We start from the raw sequence: 18,547 nt of genomic DNA, 5'->3' as shown, positions 1-18,547 counted from the left end.
TAGTAGGGCTAGATGATCGGACCATGTAAGGGGGAGCCTTCCAGAAGAAAAGAAATGTATGGTTGGTAAAGATTCCATCAAGTGTGTGTCCGGCCGCGTTAGACGGGCAATTAACTATTTTTTTTCAGGGCAAAACAGGTCAAAACTGGTCATGATATCTATAAGATGGCTGGACTATTTGTCTGAGGTGTTTTCCAGATGATAATTAAAATCACCAAGAAAAGTGAGATTAGAGTAGTTTAGTCTGGATTCAAGAAATGAGCTAATACATTTTATAAACTCAGTTTTTGTTGTTGGAGGGCGGTAGATGAGAATTCTATTGAGTATTTTTTGCATTTAAAAAGTAAATTCTTCGTAGTCATCGCTGTGGGGAAATTGTATGCATTTAACAGTGTAGATTGTATTACAAATAACCGCGATTCCACCTCCTCTGCATGTGGGTCTAACCTAAATACGGAATATTCTGGAGGTACAGTAATAAGATCTGGGCCAGCTGCCGGATTTAGCCATGTTTCAGTTATAAATGGTATATCAATTAGATGTTGGCTCAATTAAATCTTGAAATTCCATGGTATTATTAACTAGCAACCTAGCTTTGATAAGTATGCATCCTATAGGATTGTCTGGTGATTTATTGGAGGTTTTCTGGTTCAGTGTAGCTTGCTCTTTTATTTACTCATTGTTTAAAGCGAGCTTGCATGATGTGCATACCGTTTTGTTAGGTCGAAGCCTAGCGTGATCTGCTCACATGCGCAGTCTCGCTCGCGAGATCTAATGATTTTGAGGAGCTTTTAGTTACAGGCTTTAAGCCCCACCCCTCTTTCCCATTGGATGGCGCCACCGTTTATGCTAAACGGTGGCCAGCCATTGGGAAAGAGGTTAGTGTGAGTACACTTTTATCTTTTTTGCCCGTCCCACTTGGATGGACTGGCCTGCTTTTTTTCTGCTGCAAAAGATTTGTTCTCTTTATGGGGCTAAATACATGGCCCCACAAAGATAATAAAAACCTTTTACTTCAGAAGAAAAGCAGGCGAAGAGAAAAGTCTACATCAGACAACTGCTTTCTCCTCCCCTGTCCTCGTTTCAAGCTCCCATGCTCGCTGCTCCTCCTCCTTTCCCTCCTTTCCCCTCCCCTGTTTCCCGTCTTCCTTTCCTTCCTCTGCTCCTGTTACCTCGCCCACCACGCTCTCTCTCCTACGTAACTGTAGTTATGAATAGAATTATCAAAATTACATTGATTCAAGTGCCTGAACAAACATGATCTTGCTTGTATGTAATGCTTAAAACGAGAAAGGCCCGCAAACAAGGGACAATTGTTTTGCTCTCTGTAAAACGTAGTAACCCTATTCAACGTGGATATCATTACTTCGGCACATGAAAGGGTATTTAAATATATGCACAGGAGTTGCCAACTCCAACATGGCATCAGGCGTGGATGACAGAGGCGGCCATGTTGAGGTTGGCATTCTTTAAAGTTACATTTTTACTCATGGGAGGGGGTTTCTGACGCAGGGCGCTTCGTGCGTGGAGTGGCACAGCTGGGGGTCAGGATGGGAACAGGGATGGCGGCTGGAAGGTGAAGCAGATCCCCAGGGAAAGGGCAATCTCTCAGACCCTTGGCGAGCAACGGAAGCTGGGAGATATGTGGACTTTAATAAGATGTGCCTCCGTTTGACGGTAGGAGGGAGGTGGGAAGTTACCCGTGTGTATTCTCCGGAGGTAGGCTCTGCTCTGCCTTGCTCCACTAAGGAGCCCGCTCCTATGTATATATAATGCTGGGGAAATAAAAAGCTGGTGGTGCTTGATTTCTTGAAGTGCGCATGCCGTCTGTGCTATAAGTAACCGCTGCTATTTCCATAGCAGATCAGCTGCTGTGAGTGCAGGCAGCATCGCACTGCACCAACACACTCGGGCAGGAGCACTCACTCCATGCATGTGTCTCGGTTTCGTAGATCGATGTAGTGTGCTTCACTTCCCCACAATCGACTCTGCAGAGTCGCAAATAAGTTTGCAGGGAACTCAATAGTATTTTGAAATGAGTTGAAATCCCCTCAAGTCTGCACTGTGCCTGTGTGTGAAGAACTCTAACTGTCTACATAGTGAGTGTACGTATCGCGGAGCCTGGTGAAAGATTTCACCGAATCCAGTGCTTAAAGTGGGCGGGCACGGAGTACCTGCACTTTATAATTTGCAAGGCACTTCTCAACAGGGGTGCAATACTTTTTAATGGTAGCATACTGTCACTTCCCAGATGCTCAGGGATAGTGAGTACCTGCTCTTTTATATTTTATTTCGAGCACTGTCCAAATCCGATACGTTTATTAAGAACATACCTAAAATTGGAATGCAACATGTGGTGCTAATACTACTGAGAACAAGTATTTTTCACCTAGACATACACAATCTGTAATGGTGTAGGATTGTTTGAAAACGTGAATTTACATTTAAGTGGATGCAGGATTTCGGGTTGGGGTTCTTAACATGCACGGAGGTTACATTTAATTTGAAGTCATGATCATTTTACTTGGCTCCATGCGCATGATTCACCAAAATGCTAGCAATAGCAGAAGGGACATCGTACACCGTTTGACCTTAATGACATCACAGGTGTGACATCACATAACCGTCGACTCTGAATTTTCCAACAAGGTTCTGTCTCACAACAATAAGCCTGATGACATCACAGTAAGTGAGTTCAGCTTGCTGCATTTATTAATGAACGCTGAAACTGTACGCTGTTATATTAATTAATTCATATATGTCGATATAGGTTAGACACAGTGCTTTAGATAGGATGAAAAGGGTCTCTAAAATGGGCGTGGCCAAAGAATTGTAAATAGCAATTTCTTCAAAGAAGTATAGGCTATGTATTTAAGGGCGTGGCTTAAACATGTAAACTGAAGTCATGTGCTTCACACAGCATGTCACCTGACTGGCATTTGGGTGCCTCTGAATTTTCTGCTGCTGCATCTAAACCTACAACACAACAACAGACAGTGGTAGAAGTGGGCGGGATCGGAAGGGCACAGCGTGCCCCTACTTATAAAAATTATTTAAGTTCGTTCCCCTACTTCTTTCTTTCAAAAAATCGTCCTGGGACGGCAAGAATTGACCTACTTAACAACAATGACTTTTTCATTCAGCTTCCTGGGGCGGCTCGCACTTCTTTTGAACTCCAGAGGCTGCAGCAGACCCTCACTGAGCTCTCACAGACTGTGGGCAGGCCCGTTGTCATTCCGATTGAGGCTGATTATCCCCTTTCGAATGACAATGTGCCACCTTCTACCTTTAGCATATCATGCTAAGTTAGTGATTACAGAGGAGCTTTCCCCAAACAGAGTACTGTGGGGAATTTGCCCCCTTGTGTAATTTTTCAATGTTATACACACAGCGGTGAACGGAGCAGGAGCGGTAAACTGGGCAGGAGCTGGCAAGAATAAAGCCGCTGTAACTTTTTACCAAATACGAGTGAGTGTCTCTTTATTAGTCCTAGTGACTAAACTGTGCAAATATATATATATATATATATATATATATCTCCACACGGGTTCTCACCAAACAGCGCCGAAGTATCGTATCACACCAACGCCATCAGAAAACAGCAGACCCAAAGGTTTCCGTGAGTAAATTTAGTTTATTCTGCAACACACGGACAGCATAACGTTTCGGCCTCCCAGAGGCCTTGGTCACATGGCATTCCAGAGGGGAATAGCAGAAATTTAAAGTGCAAGTGCAAGTGCAAGTGGCGTTAGCCAATCAACGTAGAAATATGTACAACGGTGTGATAAACATAGTAAACATACTACGTGTTAACTTAATGTTGAATTTAACCATACACCGCGACTTTCCAAAATACAAGTATTGGGATAAATCCTTAAAATATACATAGCCAATAATTACATTGAACACAGACAAATAGACAGGCATCATGCCTGTCTAACTGTAGTGATGTGAATGCAGCAAGAAGTACAATGAATGGGTAAATCCATTTGTAAACAACCCTTATCAAGATTATTTAAGCACACATATACATGTTGATCAATATATGCGTATAAATATATGATCCGGTCACATACCATGTAAACCATAAATTGTTAAATCTCTTGTGTAGTAAGGGTTCAGAACGAGGTATTGCATTGGCTTTTCTTATCGCTGCCGCAACTACGTTTTCATGATAGCCACGAGCCAAAAACCTCAATCTGCACGCTTCTTGCTCTGTTTTGTATTGGGCATCAGTACTGCATGCTCTTCTAATCCTCAGCATTTCCCCATAGGGGATGCTTCGGATTAGGTGTGGTGGATGGTGACTATGAGCATGCAACACTGTATTGCCTGCTGTGGGCTTATATTATATAGATATATATATAGATATAGATATAGATATAGATACATCTGCATATCTATCTATATATATATATATATATATAGATATATATATATAGATACATCTGCATATCTATATACATGCATACATATACATATATATGCATGTTATGTACATGAAAGTTTGAAAAACACTAATAAAAGCAAAGCTAAAAAACCACCTAATTACAAACAGAATTGCTTTAACTTAAACGAGGGCGAGATCTATTGCATTTTCAATGCTTGTTTAAATTCTCCCATGGCTGTAACATAATACAGGTTGGGGGCTTACCTACTCTCCAAAAGGATAAAAGTGCTTCTCTTGTGAAGGAGCGTTTGACTGGTTGGTCTGATGCCAAACAGGCAGATAAATGCAGAGGTAAGTTTGAGCGAGGAATAGGAATAAAGAAATGGAGCCAATAGAAAAAACAAGGTGACAAAAACAATATTCTCTTTATAAAGATAAACATGCAGCAGTCATACAATTTTAATAAACATTTGAAGTCAGATCTCACAGTTACCCTCAAAGTGAGAAGGGGAAACAAAAAAGGTGGTTTAGACGGCAATTCTTTTTCCCCACTTCCATCGAGCTCCTACCAACAAATGTGCACTTAACATCAAACGACCCCTAGCATTAGGATTCAGTGGACTTTGAGGATGACTTAACTGGTCCAGTGTCGCCACAAAGCATCCAATTGCAAAGAGCTAAATCACCTCCTGGTTTGTATGGCACCACAAAATGCACACAAATACAGTGATAAGCTCCAGCTGCTCTCCCCACCCCTCTCTAATGCAGCAAGAGCTGCATCCCCACCCTCACTTCGTCCTGCGTTTTGTGATGAGATATATAAGAAAAGGGAAAACAAGCGAGAAAGAACAAAAGGACAGCAGTCTTACAGCTGGTAACTACTGATAACTTGACCGTGTAGGTCATCATTGCTGACAGACTCACAGGCTGGTAGCACCATGTGGACCATCCGCATTGGCTGGCCCTGACGCAGGTTTCCCGCATTCTAGCATGCTGCCTGTAGGCAGTAAATCTATTTTCTGCAGACCTCACCTGTGACAATAAGCCCGAGCACTGCCACCTGCATTTCAACAATCATGTGGTACTTGCCGGATGTCCTGCTGCAGGGCAATAAAAGAAACACTCGAGGCATCCTGCACAATTTATAAATACAATGGTTCTTATAGCAAATATTTGAGGACATAAGGCTACAATGATTTTCTATTTTTTAATATCAGCTGTCGCTCTCTCCCTAAACACCAAGCTCATATCCTGGGTTTCCTAATAGATAAGAAACCGGATACAGTCTTTCTAATAGAGACATTGCTACATGAGGGCTTGGGCCCCGATGTAGTAGGTGCCCTATCATCCAGTTACTCTTTAATTAGAAAAAAACAGGCAACATAAAATAGGTGGAGGTGTGGCAATCATTTGCAAAACAAACTTTGAGTGCAAAATAGAAGATTTTACTGCACCGGATTGCGAAAGCTTACTTTTTAGAATCACACTTACACCCAAATTCACTTTTTCAGACATACTGCCATATCGTCCCCCTTGGCCAGCGGGAAAATGGGTGTTCTCTCTTCTAGATTTAGTAGCCCCTTATATTTTAAAGGCGGTTAACTTTACAATTTTGGTGATTTTAATCTTCATTTAGAGGACTCAAATTGCCCTAAAATCACCTCACTTATGGCTGACTTAGGGAGATGAATTTGCGACTGTGCAATTCAAATCCCACTCATGCAGCCGAACATTTACTGGACCCCATCTTTTCCATTCTGCCTGAACTTAGTAGTCTCCTTCCCCTCCCGCTACCCTCGTCTGATCACTTTGCTGTTCCGTTTACTTAAAGTGGTCTCCTCTCATACTCCGCCTTGTACGGCGTCTGAATGAAAATCTAGAAGTTGGGCTAGGCTTAATGTTACAACATTCAATAAGATTTTGGCCAATAGTAGACCTAATCTCAAACAAATTTCCATAAGAGAACAAGAGCTTAGAAGCAGTAGTTGTATGCCTCCCCCTTTCAACTAAATGCTCAAACAGACATCTGCCTCCGGCTCCCTGATTTATGGTTAGGCTTAAAAGATAAAAGTCCAAACGTAATATGCTGGAAAGGTGTTGGAGGAAATGCTACAATGAACTACAAACTAAAATAACATATAAAAAAACCTTTTAGCGCATGCCACAGTTAATGCAAGGCGTCCAGCGCAGAATTTTTCCGACAAACAATGCTACAGTCACAAAATTGCACTAAAACTCTTTTCAAAGTAGTAAAATAACTATACAGCACTAAAACTGACAAAGGCTCCTGCCCTTTCCCCTAGCAAATGTGAAGAACTCGCTCTTCTTCATCGACCGAGTTGAAAATATACACACAGTGTTACAAAGGGAAAACACATTTGATACCAAAATCATTCGATGTTAGAGAGACTCCTGCTATATCTGATCCCACAAGTAATACTAGATTTTCCCCCAAACTGGACACTTGGGGCCCCTATGGACTCTACCTTTTTCAATCACCTTCTCCTTAATATCAAATCTGGCTCCCCGCTTGATCCCGTACCATCACATGTATTAGAGCAGGTGGATCCCTCTGTTCTAGCAACGATAATTGAGCTCCTAAATGCCTCCCTAAAGGACGGGTTAGTTCCCCACTGATGGAAACACACTATGGTCCTCCCTCTCTTAAAGAAAGCCAATTCTGATCCCACTATCCCGTCTAACTTTCGCCCTAGTCAGTTTCTCCCTATTTTCTCAAAAATTCTGGAGAAGCATGTCAATGGTCAACTGGTCTCTTTCATCGAAAGCCAGAACTTTCTTCACACCTCTCAATCAGGTTTCAGAGCTGGATTCTCTACTGAATCCACACTGTTGGGGGTTACTGAAATGCTAAGGCACCGTGTAGATGATGACAAAACTGCGGTACTCATTCTATTAGATCTTAGTGCCTCTTTTGACACAGTGTCCCATCATACCCTGGTGAGAGCCCTGCAGTCACTAGGCTTGGACGGATTGACTTTAGAATGGTTTTGTTACTTTCTTCACCCCTTCGCCGTGGGGCTAATCCCCCCGCGGCGCTGGTGGGAGCGGGGGCGCGCGCAGCGCCACGTTGCTGGTAACGAGCTCGGCTCGTCACGCAGCACGGTGGCGCTGTGCTCATGACGAGCTGAGCTCTTCATGACCATGCCCGTTTTCGTGGAACGCTCAGCACAGCAGGGGAATTATACCCGCGTGTGAGCGCCCTGCAGGTCATGACGAGCTCAGCTCATCATGAGTACAGCCCACCGTGCCTCATGACGAGCTGAGCTCGTCATGAGCATGGAAGGTGTTAAGGACCGGACCTTTCAGTTCTCCTCAGCAACTGCCTGTTCCAAGTCTTATGCATCCCCTCAGGATTCGGTGCTCAGTCCCCTGTTATTTGACATATATGTCTGCCCTTTAGCGGAGGTTGTCAAATGCTTTACTCTCCCTTTTTATCCTATGCTGACAATACACAGATTATCTTTTCCCTCTCCCCGTCACAAGGATATAAGCCCTCTGACCTGAAGCTAGGATTGAGCAAACTTGCCTCTTGGATGCATAATTATTTGCTCAAATTAAATGGAGATAAGACGGAAGCTATGATCTCAGGCAAAAGACGCGACCTCTGGGGACCACAACATTGGCCCCAGCCGAATAAGGATCTCTTCACATACTAGTGAACAGTGTTTGGAACCTGGGTTTCTTTATAGATAAACATCTATCGATGAAACAACAAGTGGCTTAAGATTTCATCCACCTGTTTTGCAATCTTGCAATGGTTCAAGAAGATTCTATGGCTTATTCCTCTCTCAGCCCAGAGAACTGTGATCCAGGCTCTTGTTATTTCAACACTGGATTATAGTAATTTCCTCTGGGAGCAGATAAGAAAACCATCCTGAGGCTGCAGCTGGTGCATAAGGCAGCAGCAAGACTTCTTTTTCAGCTGCCTAAGATTTCCTTGGTCTCGGGGTGTTCACGAGATTTCCACTGGTTGACTGTGTCGAATCTGCTGAAATTTAAGGCTCTGTGTTATATATATATATATATATCAGCCAGTCTTTCTCCAGGTAAGGACAAAGGATATATATATATTCACTGAAAAAACCATAGGTTTCACACCAGTTATAGTTAGGAATTAGCATTTAAAAAACCTATGAAATTCACTGAAAAAACCATAGGTTTCACACCAGTTATAGTTAGGAATTAGCATTTAAAAAAAACCTATTAAATTCACTGAAAAAACCATAGGTTTCACACCAGTTATAGTTAGCTGGAAATTTTACTGACATAAAACCATTGAAATTCCCACGTTATAGTTAGTTGGACTCACTATAACTTGCGCGCCTGCAATGCACTGCTGATGACGTCACATATTACATCACTCATCAATCAATCAATCAATCATCGCATTTATATAGCGCACTACTTACCCAGTGGGTCTCAAGGCGCTGGGGGAGGGGGATCTGCTACTGCTCGAACAACCAGGTCTTGAGTTGCTTCCTGAAGGCGAGGTGGTCCTGGGTCAGGCGGAGGTGGGTGGGGAGGGAGGTCCATGTCTTGGAGGCGAGGTAGAAGAAGGACCGCCCCCCTGTGGTGGCTCTACGGATGCGGGGGACGGCGGCGAGGCGTGGCTGGTCGATCGAAGCTGGCGTTTGGGAGCGTAGAAGTTAAGGCGGCTGTTGAGGTATCCTGGGCCTTGGCTGTGTAGGGCTTTGTGTGCGTGGGTGAGGAGACCGAAGGTGGTTCTCTTGTTGACCGGGAGCCAGTGCAGGTCTCTCAGGTGTCCGGAGATGTGGCTGCGGCGGGGGATGTCCAGGATGAGTCGTGCTGAGGCGTTCTGGATCCGCTGGAGTCTCTTCTGGAGTTTGGCGGTGGTTCCGGCGTAGAGGGTGTTGCCGTAGTCCAGACGGCTGGTGACGAGGGCCTGGGTGACCGTCTTCCTGGTCTCGGTGGGGATGACATGGTCAGTGACATCACTCATGACTCGGGTCCAGAGACAAGAGAGATGGTCCCAAACATACAACCCCAGTTTGGGCAATACAAAATCACGTGTATATTTTGTGGTAAAACAATTACCTATGGTGAGCAAAGCATAAAGCTCATCAACCGTGCTGGTGACAACCACAATTGCCCCAAAAAAACCTTAATTTTTTCCTGATTTTTTTTTTTTGCTCCAGTTGAGCCGTTTACAATTCCCTGTTTTTTTGTTTCTCCCCATAAAAATAACAAAAAAAATATAAAATTGTTCATAAAAGCCCAAAAAAGTACAAAATGTTCAAAAAACAATAAAAAAATATAAAACAACAAAAAAAAGAAAAAACCCAGTTCTTTTTAGAACTACCTCCAATTTATAAAAAAAGCTACATTTTTTAAGAACTCTGTCATTCTTTTTTCCCCATGGTACGCTCCCCGGTACGCTCCCCGGTGCGCGTACCGGGCGCTCCCCCGCGCAAATCGGGGAAAAATTTTTTTTTTTTGCCCCGCGGGGCCCTTTTATGGCCCCCACATCAAACCTAGGGGGTCAGGGGGGGTCTACTCTGCCCCCTTTTGGTCATTTCCCCCTTTGTTTTTGCCACCTCTTGTGTCTCGATCCTACCGAGACACAAGTTGGCGGCCGCTCCGGACTGTTTGGAATGTTGACAGACACCCGAGAGCCAATCAGCTTTCCGCGCGCGAACACGCGTAGCGCGCTGGTACGCGCCCCGGTGCGCGTACCGGGGCGCGCTTATAGATATATATATTTTTTTGAACCTAAATTACTCAAAATCCACTGGAGCACATATCTTGAGACATAGCAAAGGCACATCGGGCTACCAGTCCCTACAATTTTGCCAAGTTTGGTGGAAATCCATTCAGCCGTTCGGACTAAAAGTGAGTTTGACCGCCCTATGGAAATTAACATAGGGAAAACACGTTTTGGGACCCCCCTTTTATCTCGGCCACCGTTTGACGAATCCCCCCAAACTTTCAAGGAAGGAGAGGAACTTCGCGGGGCGAATTTGAGGAAAATTTCAGGCAGATTCCTCAACCGGCGCCAAAGTTATTCCCAATAGAATGTTGCGAATTCCCTACACAAAATAATCCTAATTAGAACTACCTACTGGCGACCGCCAGTAGGAGATATATATATATAACGATTGTTGGTTCAGGTCTCCGTCCGTGTTTGGTGCTTCGTGCGGTGGAACCAGACCGCTTAAAATTACAACTGAGTCTCCCAACGAACATAATATCCCCTGGGAAACAAAATGAAGCCGCCACTCGAAAATTGAGTGGCTGGAGTGGCGGCTTCATTTTGTTTCCCGGGGGATATTGTGTTCGTTGGGAGACTCAGTTGTAATATATATATATATCTATATCTATATCTATAGTTGGACCCCCAAAATATTTGCATGATTTGATTCAGCGTCCTCTTCCATCCCGCCCCCTATGCTCCGCTGATCAAATCTGGTTCGTTGTTCCAAAAATCAGACTGGCCCGTATGAGGGGCTGATCATTGGCCTACCTGGGACCGACCTTATAGAATTCCTTACCAGTCTCCCTGCAAGCGGAGACCTCTTTGCTCACCTTCCACAAGGGTCTGAAAACCTGGTTGTTCTTAAATTAGCCTTTCTTCATACCTTTTTTAGGTTTCGCAAGCGAAATCTAATGTTAGAACAGTATGGGGGATTAAACCCGCCTCTTCTTCCATTGGCTAGCTCCATAAATGGGGGCTAGCCATTGGAAGACATCGTTGTCAATCACTTTTTCCCGTTCAGAACTCGAATCGTGGGCGTTTCTGACTCTTTTTTTAAGTCCCGCCCCTTGTTGCCGTGTGTCCCGGGCCGTGCTGTAATTGGCTGCCGGCCCGGGACACCCCCGTGATGTCATTCCCCGGGCCGCGCTGTGATTGGCTGCTGGCCCGGGACCTGACTTGTTTCTTTCTATCTTGCTAAAGTCCGCGTTTCTGGCTCTAAGACCCCAGTGCTAGTGGTGTGGGGCCTGTGACGTTGCTTTGCATGGCGCTTGGAAAGAATCAAAGGTCCTGAGAGATATTTTGTACAATTCACGGCCACTACTGCATTCAAATTACAGAGAGATGTGTCTGAAAAACAGCGCTACCTGCCACAATGTTCAGAGAGCGCCACCTAGCAGGCCTGGGCGGGTGCTGCATTCGGGCATTTCCTCTGCTTGCGTACAAAGGCTGGCGCAGCAGACACGTAGGCCCTTCCACAAGCGAAGGATTCCTGGGTCCTAGATTTAAATACACCAGCTATTAATATCCGGGGATGTGCCCCGGAATGGGGTTACCCTAGGAAGACCTTGGCACGAAGCCTTCTACCTGCACACTCATATATTTTTGTAGAGGTGCCCAGGCCTTTTATAGGGCAATACACCCGCTTCTTACAGACCCTCCGCCGGTCACCGGCCCTGTAGACATGCAGGCATGTCCAAGGCCTGCCCATGAGCCCTGGTACTCTCTTCTTACACACCACGCGTGGAGCATATTCCACGGGGACATGCCTGGCACAGCACTAACCTGGCGCGTCCGTGAGCCTCTGTGCCTCCTCTTGCAGGCACTCTGCTTGACTATGACATTGAGGCCTTTCCGGCCTTGGCATAGGCCTCTCTGTGAGCACAGCCAACCCCTTCCTACAGGGACTTACCTCTGCCAGGTATGCCGCTGCGGCCGTGCCAGGCCCGGTGCGGGCCTCTCCTTCAGCCATGGCGCCCTTTCTTACAGAGAATAAGCCAGGTACCTCCAGTGCGGACCTGTGAGGCCTGACCCTGGCCTCTTCCTCGGGTGGGGGCCCTGCTTACGGACATTCCGACGAGGTGCTGGCAGCGCGGGTTTGCCAGGTAAGGCCTCTGCCTCCCCGTGAGCACAGGTGCCCCTTGTCACAGACCCTCCAAGGAGCACCAGAAGAGAGGACAGGCCGAACACGCGCCCCTCCTGCTAGCATGGACACGCCAGGCACCGGTGAGGCCTCTCCAGCCGCCTGCTGCGTGGAGATTGCATCTACAGTCTGGAGCGTGTTAATAACCTGCCCTGACTACGGGTGGTATGACCCGCTGCCCCAGAGCCAGCCTTACTACACGCACTTCCACGGAGGCTAGGCAAATGTCTCCAGAAAGGCAGATTTTTTGCGGATATCTTTTTGTCTTACGGATTTTATACGTATCTATATATTCTATGGCGTAGGCGCATGTGTTTGGGACCTGGAGTCTGCATTCAGAGCAAAGCCACACACGCATATGTTTATATATAGTGACATTGCATACAAACACACACATATATATACACATATATATGTGTTCATCTCTCTCCCTATCTATGTGTGTGCGCGCGGAGCACGCACATACAAACACAATCCTGTGGCTTCTTGGCGCTTAATAACCAAGAGAAAGAAAGAATCACGAATGAAGGGCCAACAGGGCAGTCTGTCGTGGCGCGGGCCCACGTGCAGTCCAGCATCACACAAACGCAAAGCCGTGCATGAAGAGCGAGATTGTATGACAAACTCGTGTCTTCACATCACACCCTTTTTCCGCTGCGTCAGGGTCCGTAAACGTGGATTACATGCAATATTACACTGTCTTTAATGCCCGTACAGCTATTTACGTGAACATCCAATATGTGTACCCTCGAGCGCAGGAAGCAATATGATAGGGCTAAGTTAATGTTGACAGAGCCTCCCTTTGTTAAAGCACTAAATGGTTTGCGGCACATGCGTGTACTCTCCCAGTAACTATGTGGGTCCCTGGAAACACCGTCTGAAAGATGTGACCCCTAAAAACGCTGCCCGGGGCGGACCGGAAGAGGCCTCTGAAAGTACCCGTGTGCAGCAGTGGCTCTTCACCATTATCGTCACATCGCCTAATCATTTCCAAAAAGCTTTGTGTAAAGATCAATCCTTCCAGTTTAGTGGGTTAAGACCAGCTATATTTGTGAATGCGCAGCTGTTGCAAAAGTCACCGTGTGTTAACCTCTCCAGGGCTGCTCCAATTGTACACATTTAGAACACCCCTTCAGAGGACCTGCAGTGGTAAAATGTTTTGGCGTGACATTCCATGCCATGAGCCAAAATGCATGCGTGAGCTCCTCACCCCCTCCCCCCACATGTTGGTGCGTGAGCTCCTCACCCCCTCCCCCCTTGTTGCTTGTTATCTTTCCTACTCCTGCCTGGTGTTACTCTTTCATAACAATGCATTTTCAGCTCTGTGCGCGGAAAATATTGTGTCCTCTTAGATTTTCTTGAAAGAACTCTCATGGGAAAAAAAATAACTACTTGTGATTGCTAAACACAGTATTAATGTTTACGTTTTGGGGTTTGACTAAGAATCCAATTACTTGGCTCGCTCTTTCATTAGTATTTGGCAGGGAAATGCAGCTGTCAACCATGTGTTGGTCCTACCAGGGCTTTTAGTGTTTTTTTAAAGTACTTATTTCTTCGTTTTTTTTCTCACATCACCTCAATATTTAAGTACACTTTATCCTATGGTATTCCCCTATTCTCGTTCCAGAGCTGTTTGGGCATAAACTACGAACCCCTAACAGGATAAAAATCTGGTGCTGGCCATGTCCGGCTGTGCTCTCTCTCTCCGCTTCATGTGTTACGCGCTGGCTTTGCTCGCTTAGTCGCTGAGACTCCGACTCATGTGTTTGCTTCTTCCTCTGCTCTCACAGTTGTACCCTTAATGCATGGCCCCTCTCTTGTGTCTCCCTTCCGCCGTCTTGAACCAGCAGACGTTGGCCCTCCGGGATTCCGGTTTGCTTTCGAGTTCGTATATTCCTCCTGTAAGGTACCTTTTGCTACCTCGTGTATTTTGTTTGCTCACAATTGTCACTTTTGCCTCATGTAATTTAACGTCTGCTTTTGTAATTTGTTCACTCGTAATCTTCTCATGTATCATTTCTGTTTCTATTGTGAAGCGCTGGATTTAGCAGTGTCACTGTTGTGTTATAGAACTCGTCTACAAGTAATTGCTGTCTGCTGAGCTCGTCCAGTAGGGTACAATAGGTCTCACATTTGCGAGAGATTAAGCTATTGCCAATGTAAATGACAATGCCATTTATTTATCTGTTTTCAAAACCGACACATAAATAAAAATGATGTCATTTACAATGCCAATAGCTCTAACTTTTGCAAAGGCGAAATTGTTGCATTGTAAATGCTTGTTCTTTCTTGCCTACCCTGCTTGGCGCCGAGAAACCCCTTTGGGTAGCTGTGCGCCTTATAAATTTCAAATAATAATAATAAGCACTCATTTATAAGAGTTGGATAACATCTCAAAAGACCTGCTGTCTAAAGGCAATTGCGAAACAAAGTAAACCACACTCGACAAGATGATAATTTAAAAAAAAAGCATTTTGAAGTGTCAGTGCTTGTGAGTTGTGTACAAGTAACATAAAAATAAACAAAACTACTAAAATACAACTGTCAAAAAGTAAAAGCATCACCATTTCTATAAATGATCAAGTGTGGATTTCATTAGTGTTTGAGAAGCCTGTTGCACATAAACAATTTTACTGGGGAATTCAATCCGATTGCTAGTTGATATTTATCAATGTTTTGGAAGTATTAACATTTAATTTTTATTTTAGTTGCTATTTTTCCCCTATAAATACCCCTTGAATGGTGTAGAGGTATTGCATCAGCAAACACTAGCAAATGAGGTCGTTTTGACTGGATATGGTATTGAATTGCCATCTTTACATTGCAGTAGTGTGTATAAATTAGGGGCAGAGCGCAATCTGGGAAGAGAATAACCAGTTGGGGAGACAACTAGTTTCTTTGGCTTGCGATTGCTATTTAATTGTTAAGAAAGATCGCCCCGTAAAATAAGAGATTGAGCTGCATTGTTGGTACTACCGACGAATCTGTTCTGAAAACAGGAGAAATGCTGCCTTGGTTCATAGACATGAAAGGCTAGCCATGCCAACAGCAGTGGTGGATGATATAATGGAGTCATTTTCTACAGATAACTATGGATCTCAGGATCTACCACAGCATGATTTTGATCAAATAGCTTGAGGCAGAGAAGTTAATCAGTTCTTTGTATACTCTTCTATGCAGACATCTAGCAAGAGCACATAATGGCCTGAGTCAAGATTTGCTGTGATAAACAGGGTGGTTGGTGGAGATGTGCTGTAATGCAGGACTTAAAAAATACAGAATTACTAATCTTGGTCTGGTGTATGTCTTTGCATTCATGTTTGAACTAGAGACGCTGGTTGGTGAGATGTTCATGTTTGTTGTAGGTAATGCAGTCTGTCATTGAGGGGAAGCAACAAAGGGACATTGAGTAAATGCATGTAGCTTTAAAAAAGCTTTTATTGAGTGCTTGGAATTTTACAGGTATGACTCATCTCTTCCAAGGATAAAGTCGTGGATTTATAGCATACATTCCAGTGATCGGTATAGGATATAATTTGAGAGGTTTAAAGGCCACAAAACACCATGGCGTTCTTTGGGAGTTTGGTACTTGGTGACCAGAATGCATCTAAATCAGTGCTGGATACTCTTGATTCTCCCAGACCATTCTATTTAAAAGTATACATTAGCGTACAATGATTTGTAATGGAATCCATTTACATTGTCAGTGCTTAGCCTTGATCCAGAACATGTTGCTGGTCCAGGGCCTCTTGATACTGTTCGTGTGTCCTCCAACCCGACCCTCACTTGCTCTCATTAGAACTAAATCATGATCTAAATTACCATAGGAGGAGGGCTGGGTTAGAGAGCACAAGGCTTTTGGTCAAGACCTGGCTGGTCTGGATCACCGGTATAAAAATTAATGGCTTTGAATGGGATTTTAAGCATTCTATATAGCTGTATTCTAAGACATTAACAGGTCCTTTTGTCCTTAAGATGTTTGGTCTACTGAAAATAAATATAAATAAGGGCAACTGATTTTTGTCTTGCTACCTAAATTGACACTGTTTCTTACTCTTTATTTTCCAGCCATCTGGCAAAAGGGGACATACACACAAACTCCTGAATAAATCCATGTTTAATGTATGTTAAAGGCACCATAAAACCTGTTTGACAGAATATTAGTATATATATGTTATATGAGCAAAAATTACTCCAACTATCCTATATGTTTAAGCAACTCACTGGAAAATTCCTTTTTATAAATGTAAAATGCTAGTTATTAATTTTTTTAAAATTCACTAGTGTTGACATAACCAAGTTCCATAGAGGTGCACAAAAAGTATGGAAATATATATCTTCTGGTATGGTGAATACTATGCATTGGTAAATGTAGGGGCAGAATAGAAGAGTTTTCCCTGCAAACTCCAAAAACCATCCACGATTTTCCAAGTTTTTTTGATTTTTCAAAAAATAAGCAAGGACTTTATCAATCTGAAAGCTCACAACAAAAGGAATAGAAAATATAGTTCCTTTCGAGAGAAAGTCGTTCTACAAAAGAATAGTCCACTGTATTTACTTTTCCTTAGTAAATTAGGCACATGGTAACTTCTGAAATTCTGTCACAGTTCTAACTTTGCAAGTGTACCCCCTGTGTTCTTTGTGAATCCAACAAATATCAGGAGTCTTCTCCAAATATGGAAGTCAATGTCTTTGTAGTAGACTTCAAAGATGTCATTGTGGCTTTACCTTGTATGTAACCTTTTTTAATAACTCCTTATCTTTGCCTCATAATTACTACATTTTTATGTCCTCTTAATTTTTATGCTGTTTTCAATTAAAACTGTTTAGGACTTTCGTCATATTTCTTTGTCCTTCATTAGGAGTGTCTCAGGAAATGGCTTGGAATTTTCCCACCTCCGGAGTTACTGATACTCTGGGAACCTGCGACTTTGCAGGGGGGAAAAAGTTTGGCCTACATAACATCTGGAATCATGAGGGTACAATACAAAAATGAGGAATTCCCTGGTGGATTCATAAGTTAGTGTGCAATTTCTCCAGTGAATCCTCCATTTTCGCACAGGCTTTCACCCACCATCCAGTACCTAGTATTCAGATTTGCGGTGTTCCTGTAGATCTTGTATTTGTAGTTGGGCTGTTACCTGGCATTACCGGCTCCGTTGAAATTAAGCAGGTACTCGTAATGAGGATCCTCATTGTAAAGTTGTTTTGTTTCTTTTAAATTACCACACATAATTTTATCTGGAGAAGACCTTGACATGCTCCCAAGGGTAAGTGTGCGATTCTTCCCAAAAATATATTTCAAGATGTTAGCTTGTTTTGACATTGTGGAAGCTGAGCCACAATCTAGTTTTCTCCCATTACATACTTGTATCTTGAGAGGAGCCCTTGTCCGTGCAGTTATATACCCATAAAAATTTTTTTCCTTGGAGTCGTGATAATGATAGTTGAAAGACAGACAAATAAAAAGTCTGCTTTAAAACTTTCCAGATATTATTGCTTTCTATTCCTAGTGAAAACTTTGTTCTTCTCAAGTCTCATCTGCTTTTTTTTCTTTTTTTAAATAGATTCAACTCCTCGACCCAGAGAAACCGATTGGAAAGCGGTGAGTGGTTCTGGTGTGGGATTTAGTTTTCTTTTGCTCAAATGGATTGGAAGAGTCACATTATTTCCAAAATATTTATTGAGTAGAAAAATCACTTTGCAAGTATTTGATAATAGGCAGCCTATTCACTATAATAGGCCCTGAGTCACTTGAGATTAGTATTGTTTCATTAGACACAATATTTGTGACTGTTATCTAAAAAATTCTCAGGTACTTTTATGGTTTCCATTAATCATTCCTATACCTGCTTTTAACTTTGACTTATATCGCAGGGCACAACTTAAACCAAAAGAAAGACCCACACAACCACAAATTCTATTTAACAAGCACAATGTTTTATCTTATGTACTTCAGTCTTTCCTGTTCACATTCATAATTGCGTAAGAAAATACATCATTGACTCCACTTATAGAAGCACCTTGAGTGACAACAGGACACCATAAAGCAAGTTGGAATGTGCAGTGTATTCAAGGGCCACACCAACAGTTGATGGACAGAATGCAGAACAATGTCATACATTCATCCCAGTACAGAGATCTGGGCCTAAATCCATTGTTTTTTTGCACTCCACACCACCCCAGTTCAGCCATGGCCATATGCAAATAAGCCTCATGGGAACAGTCCAGCCCGAACTGCCAAGCCATGTCTTTGCTTGACCGGAATCAAGCATCCTAGGAC

The 18,547-nt window shown here is 43.6% G+C and overlaps 1 protein-coding gene across 1 annotated transcript in view; it reads left to right on the top strand.

The window, feature by feature from the left end:
- Window positions 1–18,547, top strand: part of FBXO7 (F-box protein 7) — a 161,178-nt gene that overhangs the window by 102,830 nt on the left and 39,801 nt on the right. The window contains exon 9 of the mRNA XM_086953013.1: window positions 17,832–17,869. Coding sequence (XP_086809139.1) covers window positions 17,832–17,869 — 38 coding nt within the window. The remainder of the gene's footprint in view (window positions 1–17,831; window positions 17,870–18,547) is intronic.

Source organism: Lissotriton vulgaris, chromosome 1_2, assembly GCF_964263255.1.
Source record: "Lissotriton vulgaris chromosome 1_2, aLisVul1.2, whole genome shotgun sequence".
NCBI classification, from domain to species: domain Eukaryota; kingdom Metazoa; phylum Chordata; class Amphibia; order Caudata; family Salamandridae; genus Lissotriton; species Lissotriton vulgaris.
The sequence above is the reverse complement of the archived record's forward strand: the minus strand, read 5'-3'. Positions and strand labels throughout refer to the sequence as shown.